We start from the raw sequence: 15696 nt of genomic DNA, 5'->3' as shown, positions 1-15696 counted from the left end.
CCACAGTGCCCACATGTAATGACCGTGCCAGTGCCCACATGTAATGACAGTACCACACAGTCCACATGTAATAACAGTGCCCACATAGTGCCAACCCACCAATATAGTACCACAGTGACCATGTAGATAGCACCCCACCCCCTAGCAGATAGCACCTCACCCCCCTAGTAGATCGCACCCCCCCCCCCCACTTGTAGATCGCGGCGCTGTAGCTGCCACTAGGAGCTGAATCCCCGGCCAGGGGTTGCCGACACTTTGGCCGTGGATTTAGCACCTAGTGGGAGCTACATCGGCGCGATCTACAAGTGCTGGTGGGGTGCAGTGGTGGTGGGATATGCAAGGGGGTGTGATCTACAGTGGAGCGGTGTGGCTATATACGAGGAGTCTCTGCTTACCCACGGAACTGCTGTTCTGTACTGTATCATTTTGTTCAGTACAGAACAGCAGTTCCATGGGGAAGCAGGCACAGGACGGGGCAGACCAGGCAATGACGAGTGCTCCTCTGTGGTTTTGAACCTACAAAAGACTTGGGTTGCAGCATCGGAGCATCTGATAGCTGCTGGGACCTAGCATATATGTTTAGTATTTAATTCTTCTCGTGTGTCATTTTCATGTATCACATGCCATTTTATGCATTATTGCAAGCATTGCAACCAATGAATACAGTGCCCCACAGAAGCACCATATGATATGGGTGCATATGGAGACCGTTTGCCACCATAAAGATTTGGACTTTGCTATGTGCAGAAACCCCAAGGGTCAGGTCACACGTTGCGTAAATACTGTGGATTTTACACAACGGAACGCATTGTGGAAAATCCACAGCATAATACAGTAGCAGCACAACGGATGAGATAGAACAAATCTGATCCCCATGCTGCGTAAATACTGAGCAGAAAAAACGCTCAGAAATTGACATTAATTTTATTCCGCATGTCAATTGTATTTGCGTAAACGCTGCTCATTTGTTGCGGGATTTCCCCATTGAATTCAATGGGGAGGTAAAACCCACAACAAATAGCAGTTGTTGCATTTTTTTGTGGCAGAATCGCAGCGATTCCGCCGCAAAAAACGCAACTCCCCCAAAAAATTTTTGCCCAGAAGTCTGTGCTTCTTCCTCCATGCCGGCCTCCTGGGATGACGTTTCATCCCATGTGACCGCTGCAGCCAATCACAGGCTGTAGTGGCGGTTACATGGGATGAAACGCCATCCCAGGATGCCGGCCTGGATGACGTCAGAGGGCTGGCCTCCTGGGATGACATTTCATCCCATGTGACTGCTGCTACAGCCAATCATAGGCTGCAGCGGTCTCCTGGGATGAAACGTCATCCCAGGAGGCCGGCCTGCTAGCAGGCCGTATAAATGCTGCAGTTTTCCGCAGCGGACATTTTGGGTGAAAAACTGCACCACAGTCTGGTGCGGTTTTTCGCCCGGAATTCCCTGTAGCCACCGTGGTGGATACGCAGTGTTACTTTACGCCGCATATCCGCCCTGTGTGAACTCAGCCTCAGGGCTGGACACAGACTACTGAGGGCCCCTGTGCAAACATAGCCGATGGGTCCCCTTTAATTATCAGGCCTGAAACGTACATCATCTATTATTTAAAATTAATAATCACTGTAAAAAAAAATTTTGGTCGTTATAGAAAGCAGTCATAAAGTCTTCAATTTCCCTGCATCGATGGGTATTACTCCCACCGATCTATCAGTTATCACCTGTCCAGTGGAGAGGTGATAACTTGCTACAAACGGAATACAAGCCTCTTGTCATTCCTCATACTAATACTTGGTTGGAGGATCTGTTTGCTTTAGACCCATACACTGCTCCTAAATTATCCCAGATGTATCAGCATGCTTTAACCATGCAAACTCAGTATAAACCACGTTATATTGGGAAATGGGAGGAAGAGCTGGGGGTGCAATTCACTGAGCCAGAAACACGTTTCATACTGGCAAATACACATGGCTTCTTTCAGTGTACGAGAACTCAAGATAACTCATCTAAATTAACTACACCATGGTATAAAACACCACTGGTACTTCATGCTATAAATCGCGGATAAATGTTGGAGATGTAATGGAGCTATTGGTTCACTTTCACATATCTGGTGGCATTGCCCCCTCATTCAACCGTTCTGGCTTCAAGAAGGAAAAGCTGTGAATATCATTTGCTCTCTTAACATCAAGCTCACTTCGGAATTGATATTATTATGGAAGCCCATAGTTGGATTTACACCTAAGAAACACAATCTACCAACTCATATGATAACTGCAGCTAAATTACTGATTCCCACGTGGTCGAAAGACACTTCCCCTCCAACTTTTACTCAATGGTTGGATAAGATGTTTGAAATTCAGCGATTTGAAGAACTAGCTCATTGGGAAAATAGGATGTGTGGGAAATATTTATCTACCTCGTCTCCCTGGCTTGAATTCCCTGATTTTTCTAAACTGTAAACATCACTATGATTTATTGCTTTTGCGTATTATTGTATAGGTTGATTTGTTTATCATTTTCATACAATGGTTATGATGACCTTTATTTGTTTACTGCTGTATACAGGTCATGTTGTTACCATACAGCCATTATTGCCACACAATACTCTTTTATTTTATTTGCCTTTATTCTTCTATTGTCCTACCCTAACCTCTACTTTTCCTTCTTTTTTTCCTTTCCCTTTTCTATGACCCCTTTTATTTTGACAATTGTATATTGGCTTTGCGTAGCCAATGTTGTTGTACTGTGGTGTATACTTTTTCCAATATGCTTTTACCAATAAAAACAGTTTGAAAATAAACGGAATACCCCATAAACTCAGAATTCCCTAATAGGGTACTCAAAAAATGGGTTTTCTGCAACAGACAACCATGTTTCCCAGTTGTTGTATATCCACATGAAAAGATCAAATGAATGAACTGATACGAAATGAGGGGCTACACTAATATAATGTACATTTTTTCCAGATAATACAATAAAATACCTGTCTTTTTCCATAAACTTCTTGAAATCTCGTTGTGGTGGTTTTGGTAGAAGTCCCAAACAAGAACAAAGAGAGTCTTCCTCAGAACCAAAGCCATTGTAAGGCGGAATCTGCTTCTCAATCTTTAGTGGTTGGGGAGCTTTGTTCTGAACAGGCGTGAAATCCTCTAGAAGGCAAAAAAAAAAAGTTAGTGAAAGAAGTGTAAGAAATTTATCAAAAAGGACAAAGCCAATATATAACATTTCAGAAAACCAGTATTACAGTACACTCACACATGGAGTATGCCTATGTGAGAACTATTCTGCAACACAGGCCGATTTCTCTTGTTCTTGCATTGTAGAATATTTTTTCCCATAGGCATACATTGCCAAGTTTTCCACAGCATATGTTTACGCAGTGGAAATACAATGCAAATACGCCACGCGTGAGCACACGCTGAAGGGTTAATGACTCTGGTCTGTGATTTACTGCAGCTGAGCCGTTCTATGATCCAAAGTAAGAGATCAAAGTGGTAGTGTTAGATTTGGTCAACATATTTATGTTAATCAGTCATTTCCATAATGCCAAATATCACAACAGAGGATGGATAACATCAGGATATGTATTATGTAAAGGGTACTAGACAGGAATACTTAGTGATATTACGCCCCCTAGTGGTATGTTATATTTTACCATCTGTATCAGTCCTCTGCTGTAATCTATTTCTAAGCCTTCAAAAACTGATTTCCTGAAAAACAATATGATAGTAATTACACCTCCAATACATTTTGCTAACTAACTTTTCTAGAAACCTGAAGGGGAAATATTCCTTGTTATGCTGCAGTTTAGAGAGGGGGGTGTGTCGGTATACTACGTCATGGTGTGAGCATACCTCCCAACTTTTGAATTCGGAAAAGAGGGACATTTTTAAGCCACGCCCCTAACCACGACCAATATCCCGCATAAACACATCAAATCACGGCCAGATCCTTCTTCAAATAACAAGATCATATTCTCACTGCGGATCTCTAGACTTACAAAAAAAAACTATGGATTTCACCAATAATATATTTCAGGTTATATCGTCTTTATGTTACTTTTCCTAACTTGGGTATAACATTTGTTCATCACGGCAGCAGCAGCTGCAGGACAAACCAAAAGGCTGAGAACAATGAAAGTCAAGAGGGAGACCCTGTGGTTGATGACTTTTCAATTGACAGGTAGCAGAGTAATACGATGGGGATTTTTTTTTTCCAGTTGTGTAACTCTGCTACCGGTCAATGGAAAAATCATGCACCAGAGCCCCCTTGTAGATCGCTCCACACACAGCCCCCCTGTAGATAGCGACACACACAGCTCCCTGTAGATAGCACCACACACAGCCCCCTGTAGATAGCACCACACACAGCCCCCCCTGTAGATAGCGCCACATACAGCCCCCCCCATACATAGCGCCACACACAGCCCCCCTTTTATACATAGCGCCACACAAACCCCTCCCTCTTGTACATAGTGCCACACAACCACCCTTCCCCCTTGTACATAGTGCCACGTAACCCCTCTCCCCCTTGTACATAGTGCCACACAACCCCCCTCCGCCCTTGTACATAGTGCCACACAACCCCCTTATACTTTGTGCCACAATGCCGCCAGAGTGGAGAGCGGTAGAGGTAGCCTACTGCTGCCACTCTCCGCTCTGCTTTGACATCACTCACTGTCAGAAGAAGGCAGGAGTCTTGCAGCGACGTTCTCACTGGTGTCGATGCCGGCCCGGGAGTGGACCAGTCCAGTCACCTGACCTGTCACCTGCCCGGTGAGGTCAGTTGACAAGTCAGGTGACTGGACCGGTCCACTCCCGGGCCGGCATCGATCCCAGTCAGAACACTGCCACAAGACTCCTGCCTTCTTCTGAAGCTGATCACTGCTGCAGTCGTCTGGCATGCAGGGCGCCTGTCAGCAGTGATCAGCTGTTTTGATACAGCTGCAGCGTCCATCGGGACATCTTGCAGACCGCCCGGGACGGCGGGAAAGCGGTTAGAAACCGGGACTGTCCCGCCGGATCCGGGACGGTTGGAAGCTATTGTGTGAGAGGGCTGACTGTAACTTACAGCCGACATTCCACTGTAACGGCAGTTTAACCCCTTAGATGCAGCGGTCAACAGCACCTAAGGTGTTTGACAGAGGGATCGTCCCCCACGTCACCCCATCAGCGCATCCATGCCGATTGCCAATGGGTTGTTATGGCAGTCGTGGGACTCTCTCTGCCCCTCTTCCCTGGCAAGAAGTTTGAGCAAATTCTAAATTTCTGAGAAAAGCAACATCACACCCAGTGATTAACCTCCTCTAGTATAGTGCATTCTCTTTGCTGGAGGTCCCCACAACACCTATTCTCCACACTGGACAGGACAGCAATGGCTCTTTATTATCACTATCACTTCTCAATGAATTCTAGATTGCAAGGAGCTTAGAGACACAAAGGTACAAATGGGAAAAATCTGCTTTGGTGTTGGGTTATCAAATATTCTGGATTGTCAGATGCCATAGAAACTAATATAGAACTCACTTGTAAGCATAGAGAACCTTAGGGAAGTCTGGAAGTCTGTAAATCTGTTAATAATAAACTTAATTGGTAACTTTGTTTTTTTTAATGCAATGGGATTTTGGAATTGGTTATCTCTACTCAGTCTTCCACTTCTGGTCTTTTGAAAGTCCACATTATATTGTAGTTTAGTACTGGAAACAAGTGCCAGATTATGACTTTCTGGACTATCGGGTGCTGGATAAATTGAATTTTACTGTACATTCAAGTAGGTGTAAAATAACATTCTAAATGGCATAAATGAAGCCTAATAGCTACAGGTTTCATAAACACACCTGACTTTTTATCTGTAGGAATAATACAGCATTACATACAGACAGTAAAATACTCCTTGATACTCTATATTATTTATAAAATTATCTTACCAATTCCGTATTTCGTTCTGTAATAATTCTTGGTAAATTCATCACAGTCACACAAGATTATGTTTCTGCCCCATGCATTGACTGCCGCACCAATTGTCAGATCGCTGTCTTTGTAAAACTCCTGATGCACAGATCCTGTCTGTTAAAGGTGGTAAATAATATTAATGATAATGGAGTGGTTTAGTCAAAAATTAAGCAACAGTTTTCTCAACTGCACATGAGCATGATAAAAAAAACATTCTTTCAAAGTTTAAGGGTACGTGGAGGATTTTTCGCAGATTTATAAGTGCTGATTCCGTATTGATATTCCACTACAAATACATGAGAATACAGTACATATGAATTGGGTTTTTGAAAACCCGTACACAGGTAGTGAAAAGAATCAGCACAGATTTCAGGGAATTTAAAAAACTGCAGCAGAATCTGCAGCAAAACCCACATGTAATACATACAGATTTTGCCACAAGTTCACTGAACACAGAATGTACCTTAAAACTGTACCATATTTTATATGGGAGTATTGGCTTTGGACAGTCCGCAGGAAAAATATAATTTCAGTGAGGGCAGATTCAGACGAACGTTGCGTTTTTGCGCGCGCAAACAACGCAGCGTTTTGCGCACGCAAAAACCACTTGACAGCTGCGTGTGTCATCCGTGTATGATGCGCGGCTGCGTGATTTTCGCGCAGCCGCCATCATAGAGATGAGGCTAGTCGACGCCCGTCACTGTCCAAGGTGCTGAAAGAGCAAACTGATCGGCAGTAACTCTTTCAGCACCCTTGACAGTGAATTCCGAACACAATATCGAGAAACCTGTTAAAAAAAAAGAAAAAGTTTGTACTTACCGAGAACTTCCCTCCCGGCCGTTCCCTTGGTGACGCGTCCTTGGTGACGCGCCTCTCTTGACATCGGGCCCCACATCCCTGGATGACGCGGCAGTCCATGTGACCGCTGCAGCCTGTGCTTGGCCTGTGATTGGCTGGAGCTGTCACTTGGACTGAATTGTCATCCCGGGAGGTCAGACTGGAGGAAGAAGCCGGGAGTTATCGGTAAGTCAGAACCTCGTTTTTTTTTTACAGGTTCATGTATATTGGGATCGGAAGTCACTGTCCATGGTGCTGAAACAGTTTAACTCTTTCAGCACCCTGGACAGTGACTATCTCCTGACGTCGCGTACCGGAAATTTTTTTGCCGGGTTCGGCCAAAACGAGTTCGGCCGAACCCGGTGAAGTTCGGTTCGGTTGTCCGGGTTCGCTCATCTCAAAGACACTCCGTTTGGATGTTTGGAAACAGAAAAGCACGTGGTGCTTTTCTGTTTACATTCATCCTTTTGACAGCTGGTGCGCTGTTTCAGTCGGTTCGCACGGAAGTGCTTCCGTGCGACCTGCGTGGTTTTCACGCACCCATTGACTTCAATGGGTGCGTGATGCGTGAAATACGCGGAGATATTGAGCATGTCGCGCTTTTTGCGCAGCTGACAAACGCTGCGCAAAAAGCACGGACTGTCTGTACTGCCCCATAGACTTGTATTGGTCTGTGCGTGGCGCGTGAAAACCACGCGGCCCGCACGGACCGAATACACATTCGTGTGAATCCCCCCTGAGAGTATAAATAACATTGATATTACTATTGCTTTTGGTGCTTATGAATTTAATATGATAAATAGTCATGTTTTATCTTCAAATCAGAATAAAGATAAAAATTGTTTAGGGAAAACAACCTGAAGTGTTAAGGCCCATTTACAAGGACCAATGATCGAGCGAAAGATGAGCTCTTGTTCCTAATCATTGGCCCATGTAAACATGTCAACAATCAGCCGACAAGCTAGCAAATGCATCTTTTACGCAACTTCAAAGATGTTCATTGTTGTGTAAACAGGGGATGTGATGCCAACAATATGCCCACTGTATAAGGAATGAACGATCGTCTTAACCATTGTTCATCCCCGCACAATTTGCATTGACCCATGTAAAAAGGCCTTTAAACGAGCGCCGATCGTTAAGTGCAGAAATCTAGATGTAAATCCACCTAAAAATGGGCCCCTGGAGGCCTTGATAGGGCTCTGTATGCAGCTCCCCTGTCACTCCCCAGTCTCTGGGGGGGGCTGTACTCCAACACTTCCTGGAGACTGTAATAACTCATTACATTTCTCTGTCAATTAACTCCCAATTATTATAGCTGCCATGGAGCACACACACACACACGCGCACGCACGCACACGCACGCACACACACCCACCCACCGCCGAACTGTCTATACAGGCAATCCAGGAAAGAAGTATGTGCCTCCATTATGGCTGACCCCAGGGAAAATGTAAAAAATAAATTGATACAATTTAAGACAGGCTAGACCATTTATCTGTTCTAGAACCCCCTATACCCAATTCTTTATGATAAAAGTTAAAGGTTTACTCCCATCTCAGACATTTATGGCTTAAGGAATTATTTCATAAAACAGGTGCACTTAAAGAGGTTAACCGGTTAAGAAAAAAAAAATAACTCGAAAATAGAAGCCAATGCAGCAAAATAACAAAAAAACGAATACTTACCTTTTCTAACCCTGCCGATCCAGTGCCGTAGCTTCAGTAGTACCCCCGGTCTTTGTTTACAAGCAGACAGCACGTGACTGCAGCAACCAATCAGTGGCCTTAGCGGTCACGTGCTGCCCCCATTGAAGCGCAGGGAGAGGGAGCTTGGAGGCTAGTGAGCATGTGTGGGACTGCACATTTATGATGACTGTGCATGCTCGGTAGGAGGAAAATTGCATCGCCCCCGTTCTCGAACGCCACGTCATTGATGAAAACCCCTTTAAATGAATATTTATATACTTTAAAAGACACGTCATCCTAATATTCTATCAAAAAATTATGTCAAAACCTTACTTTAAGATTATCCAGTATATATCGACCTCCATGTCCCATCGGGCCAAACACATTGAGGACAGTGCGAGCCGTGATCTCTCCAGGCTTATAAATTCTTGTTGGGACTTGCTGTAAAGGATACAGAAATAGATCAGATATCAGGGAAATAATACTTTCTAACACATGTTTAAAGGTAATGTATAATCAGAAAATTACATATTATTTAAATCTATTTTTTATTATAAATATATGTGTTTTTACGTTCTATATGTTTATCCACATAAAAAAAATCTTGAAATATTAGCATTTTCACACTGGCCACTACTAGAGCAGTCACAATAAGGTGATATGTCCTGTTCTCTGTAGCTGACTTCAGCTTTGCTGTATAATGGCTGTGTAATGTCATCAATGCCATATGACTTTGTGCTGTCATTTTTCTTGTTATATAAAATGTTTGTCATACCATCATTCTGAGCAAATATCATTTTAATTAAACTAACTACAATGTAATTGACGGAAGAATATTTAATAAGGTATAATATGAAAAAGCTAGTTGGGTTGTCCTACCAGAAGATCATAGCATCTTCGGGCAGGCCCAGGTTTTAATATAATAACAAGGCCCAGCAACAATGCCTGTGAGGTTCATCCTTATTAACTTTAACTACTAAGTAACTCCTACAAAAGGCAATGATACAAAGTTAGCATTCTTTCTCTTAAAGGGTAACTAAACGTTCAACAAACTTCTGACATGTCATATACCGGGCACTGAGACCTCCACCAATCGCTAAAACGAAGCGGCAGAAGTCTTTGTGTGAGCACTTAGCTGCTTCGTTTCTGTTCGGCTTTTTACGGAAATCAATGTATTGGAGTACGGGCTCAATAGAAAGTCGATGCGCCCGTACTCCGATACATCGGCTTTCCGGAAAAAGCAGAACAGAAACAAAGAGTGCTCACACAAGCGCTTCTGCTGCTTTGTTTTAGCGATTGGTGGGAATCTCAGTGCTCGGACCCCCACCAATCAAAATTTCTGACATGTCACTTTGACATGTCAGAAGTTTGTTAAACATTTAGTTGCTCTTTAAGGGAAAACTGCGCCTACTTTTATTCTAGTTTTACTTACCTTAGGTAGTTTGCCTCGATGGAGAAAAACTGGAACGGAATCCCGGCCGGAATTTGGTGGTATGACCTCTATAATTTCAACAGTGTCGTCAGCTAGAAAATAGTGTAATATGAGCTCTCTTGCATCTCCAAAAGGTGAAGGTGTATCATCCCACAGACAGTTAAAACGTAAAACATGTCTGTCATGATTTAGGAATTGTTTCAGAGTATCCATGCGTTCATATGGGCGTAGCGGCTTCATGTTATCTTCCATCTACACAGAAAAAATTGTGATAAAGTGAGAAAATTGTAGGAAAAACCTTATCATTAGTTAAAGTTTACTATCCACATTTAATCGTGTGCTATTACATATATCTATCTTTTCAATTAATTCGTATGATTTCACCATCCTTTTCCAAATTCGTTTTTTTTAATAAATATATGGCTGTGTTCTTCAACAGTACTTGCCTTCTACTTTCGATGATATTTGAAGGTAGAAAGCCGGCAAAAAGTTTAGTTTTTTAATTATCGTGTATGGTTCTGTTATTCTGCATAAATATAAGGATGGTAAAAACGGATTGGAGAATCAGGCACCATATTTCGAAATGTTTTTACCTCTTTGCGCATAGTTGAGTAAGGATCTGCTGGAATCGACCCTGGTGGATTTATTCTGATTCCAAGTTTCCTTAGGAAGTTTCTAGTAAATTCATCACAGTTTACTATCTTGAAAGCTCTTGAGTAAAACACAATGTCTTTGTTGATATTGAAATGATCTACAGTGTAAAACTGGTCATCATTGGGGGGTGGAAGTGGAATACGATGACGTCTGATTATTGTCCCTGAATTAGAAAAAAAAAGTCATTGTTATAATTTCTCTAATATTGCATTGGTGAGTTACCATGATAACATAGATAGATTTTTAACTAGGTTACATTCCTAGGTTTATAGGAACGTCAGATCATCACCCTATTGGCTGGCATTGGTCGTCCCTGTTAACCATAAATTAAGCCTCTTGACTTTAAATTTTCTCTGGGTTCTTTATTTAAGATCCTCATCTACAAGCCAGTTTAAAGAGTTATCCACTCTGAAGGACCTGTCACGTCCACACATTGCATGATGGATAGTCCATTGACTTCAATAAGAACTCTGTGTAATCTTTAGTCTCCCCTGTGGTGGCGCTGGAGGTGAAATAAAAAACTTGCTGTTGTATTCCCCCACTGATTGTTGAAGGTCCTTACAGTGGGACACCCTGTTATCAGCTTATCGACAGGGTGCTCTCCCAAGAAAAAGAGATTGGCCAAAGTAACATAGTAAAACAATTAGTGAGGTTGAAAAAAGACGTAAATTTATCTAGTTCAACCAATGTGAACAACCTCTTCACAGTTCAAAAAATTTTATATTTTGTTAATATGTAATTATTTCATATTTATATTTCCCCTATTAATCAGCTGAACGATCATTCGGCCAACAGCTATCCCAAATGTATGGCCAGTCTTACACCAACATATTTTGGTTTTAGACTGGTGTATGAAATGCCAGTCTAAGTAAATCTCCCCCTAAGTGGGTGACGGTATTAAGTCTATGCACACGAATTTGCAGGTGTGTTCATGTGACTACTGGTATTAAGAGAAAATGACAGTACAAACCCTGAGGAATTCCACTGTTTTTCATCTGGGGTTCCACTACTTGAATTGTGTCATCTTCGAGGTAGAAATATATTTTACACTGCCGGATACGGCAAACTTCTTCCCTTCTCTGATGAACTTCCTCTTCAAAGTATGCTTCAAATGATAACACCTGAAATTGAGCAAAATAAGAGGTAAAAGAGTTACTAAGCAAAATGCACCAAAAAAAGTGGCCTCCATGGCATGCTCCAAATTTATTATGTTTTTTAGACTCTTTTTACACCTCCCTTGACAGTTTGGAAAAGTGGCTAGTAAAAGAGGCTTGGATAAGAGGAGTTGAAAAATGTGACACATTTAAAAACGATGTCCCAAATTTCTTTTGTTTTACAAAATATTAGTGTAAAGTACGGCAGTCAGGAGGTGGCGTAGGGAAGAGATAGGAGTCTAAATTGTATAGCACGTTTGTGTTTCAATTCCTTACCATTTTCAAGATCTATGTTTGCTGTCAGGAAATTATTCTTTACAATAAGAGGAAACCCACGCCGACCTACTCCTGTTCTAGAATTCAATTGTATAAGAGTAGACAATTCTCTGTCAGCTAAACAGCCTGGACTCCACAATGGTACATTTTACCTACACTGACACATTGTAGCAAACAGGAGAGAGATGCGGATTTAGCCTACAGAGGATTGCTTTGACTCGATACAATTCACTTCTCCTCTGAGAACAGGACTAGGTCTGTGCTGGTCTTCAGTCTCTGGCTGTAAATAAGAATGTTTTCGCCCACTGACAGCAAGGAGAAATTGGTAACTAAACACAAAGTATTAAAAAGTTACATAACTTTTTATGATACAGTATATGCTTTCTTTGCATAAACTAGAAACCTCTAGCAAAATCGAAACCGCAAAACGTGTAAATATGAATTTCAGGCTCATATCTTCAAACATAAGGAAAACACTCATACAAACCTGTTTGTCAAATGCTACCCAAGATGGAGCATTGGTGCCCACTCCTCGGGGGAAGACACTGAATTTGGGCTTTAACTTCTGTCCAAGAAGCAGTTTTCCTCCAATCCCAGGCTTGTCTTCACCCAGCAACATGGAGACATCATTAGAGTAGCCAAAATGTTGCGACTTATGAAACTTCTCTTTCCCTAGCTGAAAATACAAAATATATACTATTACTATTATTATTATTACTACAACAATTGTTTATAGTAGTCATAGGTATAAAATCTTCCTATTATGCCCATTTTATCCTGTGCAAGAGTTTTGGTATACACCCATTATTAGCAGTATAGTTCAGCCAATTTCATGTAGACTATTACTTGCTCCTGCAGAAATGAACTGTATCTGGTAATAACCATCCAATCTGTATGGGTAGTTTTAGATGGACACCTACCTACCTACAGGCATATAATCTATATGTCAAAACATCTGATTGGCTGTGAGAGAGCTCAAATCTAAGGCAAACCCATTTGGCACCCTCATTAAAGAACTGGGAGGTGTTTAATGGGGTGCAGGTGCTATTTTGGATATGCCTTATCATTTTGGGGTCTCTCTCGTAACAGACATTAGGTCCATTTCAGGAAACTGTCATCTGTGTAACTACATAAATATATACAGCATAGGTTTGTCTTTTCTTACATAGATTTACAATTACAGGATTGTGTGTATTGATACCAACATTTGAAGGCTACGTAAATGTTTGAAAGTGTGTTTTAAAAAAAAAAAAAAAAAAAATGTGTATTAGTGTGTGTTAATAAATTTTGCAAATATAATTTATTACAAAATTATTTTTACTTTTTAAGATATAGCTGCTCTGTATTTTCTATACAGAGCAGCTGTATCGTTCGCTATTCACTGAATCCGTCAGTCCCACAGACCTGATGGGTTCAGTGACAGCGGGTCCTGCGTGTCCCTGACACGGAGGATCCACCTGTAAACTATCACATCTAAGTTCATAACTTAGATGTGATAGATTACATGTGAACAGCAGTTCCGAGCTATTCTTAAAGGGGTTTTCCACGTTTTGACAACTGATGACCTATACACCGGATAGGTCATCAAGTTTTTGATCGGTGCATGTCCGGCACCCGAACCACGCACTGATCCACCACTCCAGCTGCCTTCGGGCACCGGACAATATTGCCGGAAGAAAGTTAGCTCCGGTTAAAGAATTGCGGCCAAGCTGCAGTACTGCAGCTCGGCTCCTATTCAAGTGAATAGGAGCCGAGCTGCAGTTCTGTTGAACGGCCGCTATGCAGTGGTCGGAGCCATCTGCTTTCAGCTCCAAATACTGCATGACGTTCCAAACATCTGTTGCATGGAGGCAGCCGGAGTGGCCGGTCAGTGCGGGGTCCGGGTGTCGGACACGCACCGATCATATACTGATGACCAATCCGGTGGATAGGTCGTCAGTTTTCAGTGGTAAACCCCTTCAAAGGTTGGAATCACACATGCAGTTTTTGATGCAATTTCTTGAGCCAAAGACAGAAGTGGATACAAAATAAAGGAGAAGTATCAGTCTTTCCTTTATATGTTTTCTTCTTTTTGGATGTTTTGAATTCTTGTTGACAATACTGCTCCAAATCTTTCACGTTGGATGGGTTGCATTGATGTACAGCAGTTTTCATGTCATGCCACAGATTCTCAATTGGATTCAGGTCTGTGCTTTGACTAGGACATTTCCAAGACATTTAATTGTTTCCCCTTAAACCACTCCAGTGTAGCTTTATCAGTATGTTTAGGGTCATAGTCTTCCTGGATGGTGAACCTCTATCTCAGTTTAAAATCTCTGGCAGATTGAAACAGGTTTATCTAAGGAATTGCCATGTATTTACTGCCATCCATCTTTCCTTCATTCCTGATCAGTTTTCCAGTCCCTGCCAACAAAAGACGTCCCCTGGGTATGATGCTGCTGCCACCACCACGCTTCACTGTGGGAGTGATGTTGTAGGGTTGTTGGGTTAGCGCCACACATATAATTTCCCATGATGGCCTAAAAAGTTCAATTTTAGTCTTATCTGACCAGAGAACGTTCTTCCATGTGTTTAGGGAGTCTGCCACATGCTGGTTGGCGAACTCAAAACGTGTTTTCTTTATTTTTCTTTAAAGCGTAGCTAACTTTTTAGGTGAGCTTTTTAGAATAAGTTGTCATATGTATGCACATGAGAAATAACACTATATCTGGCTTTTAAATGACTTGTATTCTGCATTTTTTTTTTTAGCAGTTTTCCTTTCTGCGGGCTCTATTTTTCATTTTCAGTTTTCTCTCAGCTAATGGGTAGAGCCTAACTGCTATCATGTCTGCTATATATAGCACACATTGAAAATTAGACACCTGCTCACCTATATCTCTCTCTCTCTTTATATATATATATATATATATATATTTAACGTCCGTGGTCGTTGACCACGAACTCTTTCCCTCAAGTTGACGCCCTCCTCTCCAGAGATGTCTGCACATACGGCCGTCCTGTTCCACAGTGACCACCAGGGTGCGCTCGCGAGCTCAGTCCACACTTAAGAAGCCAGAGCACACGCATGTGGGAGATTGAGCTGATTGCTCCCAGAGCACCCTGGACTATAAGAAGGTCTCAGCCCCTTCCTCCCACACCTGAGTGTTGTTGTCGTATCCTAAGTTTGTCTTGCAAATGGTCCCCTAGTGTTTCCTGCTCCCAGTGTTCCCTGTTCCTGTATCTTGTAACCTATATCCTGATCTAGTGCCGTGTTGAGCTGTTGCCGTGCTGTGCTGTATACCACGCCTGTCCTGCTACTCCACGCCTGATGTCTACCTGCTGCCTAGTCCCAGCCAAGCCTGCCTTGCTACTGTCCGAGCTGCCACAGGTACCCTACATGAACTATAGGTGGTACGGCCCAGTGAGTCCACGAACCCCACGTGACAGTATATATATATATATATATATATATATATATATATATATATATATACATGCAGTGAATATAAAAAGTCTACACACCCCTGTTAAAATTCCAAGTTTTTGTCATTTCAAAAAATCAGTACAAGATGAATCATTTCATAACTTTTTCCACCTTCAATCTGTACTATTCCATTGAAAAACAAGCTGAAATCATTTAGAGCGTAAAAATAAAAATAACAAAACTACAATAAGGTGGTTGCATAAGTGTGAACACCCTGTTATAATTGGGGATGTGGTTGTGTTCAAT

General features: G+C 42.1%; 1 protein-coding gene across 2 annotated transcripts in view; it reads right to left on the bottom strand.

The window, feature by feature from the left end:
- Positions 1-15696, bottom strand: part of EFHC2 (EF-hand domain containing 2) — a 74382-nt gene that overhangs the window by 46789 nt on the left and 11897 nt on the right. For both annotated transcript variants that reach the window (XM_075850754.1, XM_075850755.1), the window contains 7 exons: positions 12475-12663; positions 11528-11678; positions 10497-10720; positions 9904-10155; positions 8805-8912; positions 5925-6063; positions 2982-3147 (listed from right to left, as the gene is read on the bottom strand). In XM_075850754.1, coding sequence (XP_075706869.1) covers positions 2982-3147; positions 5925-6063; positions 8805-8912; positions 9904-10155; positions 10497-10720; positions 11528-11678; positions 12475-12663 — 1229 coding nt within the window. The remainder of the gene's footprint in view (positions 1-2981; positions 3148-5924; positions 6064-8804; positions 8913-9903; positions 10156-10496; positions 10721-11527; positions 11679-12474; positions 12664-15696) is intronic.

The sequence above is a fragment of the Rhinoderma darwinii genome, chromosome 2, assembly GCF_050947455.1.
Source record: "Rhinoderma darwinii isolate aRhiDar2 chromosome 2, aRhiDar2.hap1, whole genome shotgun sequence".
In the NCBI taxonomy this organism is placed as follows: Eukaryota; Metazoa; Chordata; class Amphibia; order Anura; family Rhinodermatidae; genus Rhinoderma; species Rhinoderma darwinii.
Note: the sequence above shows the minus strand (reverse complement) of the source record. Positions and strands in the feature narration are given on the sequence as shown.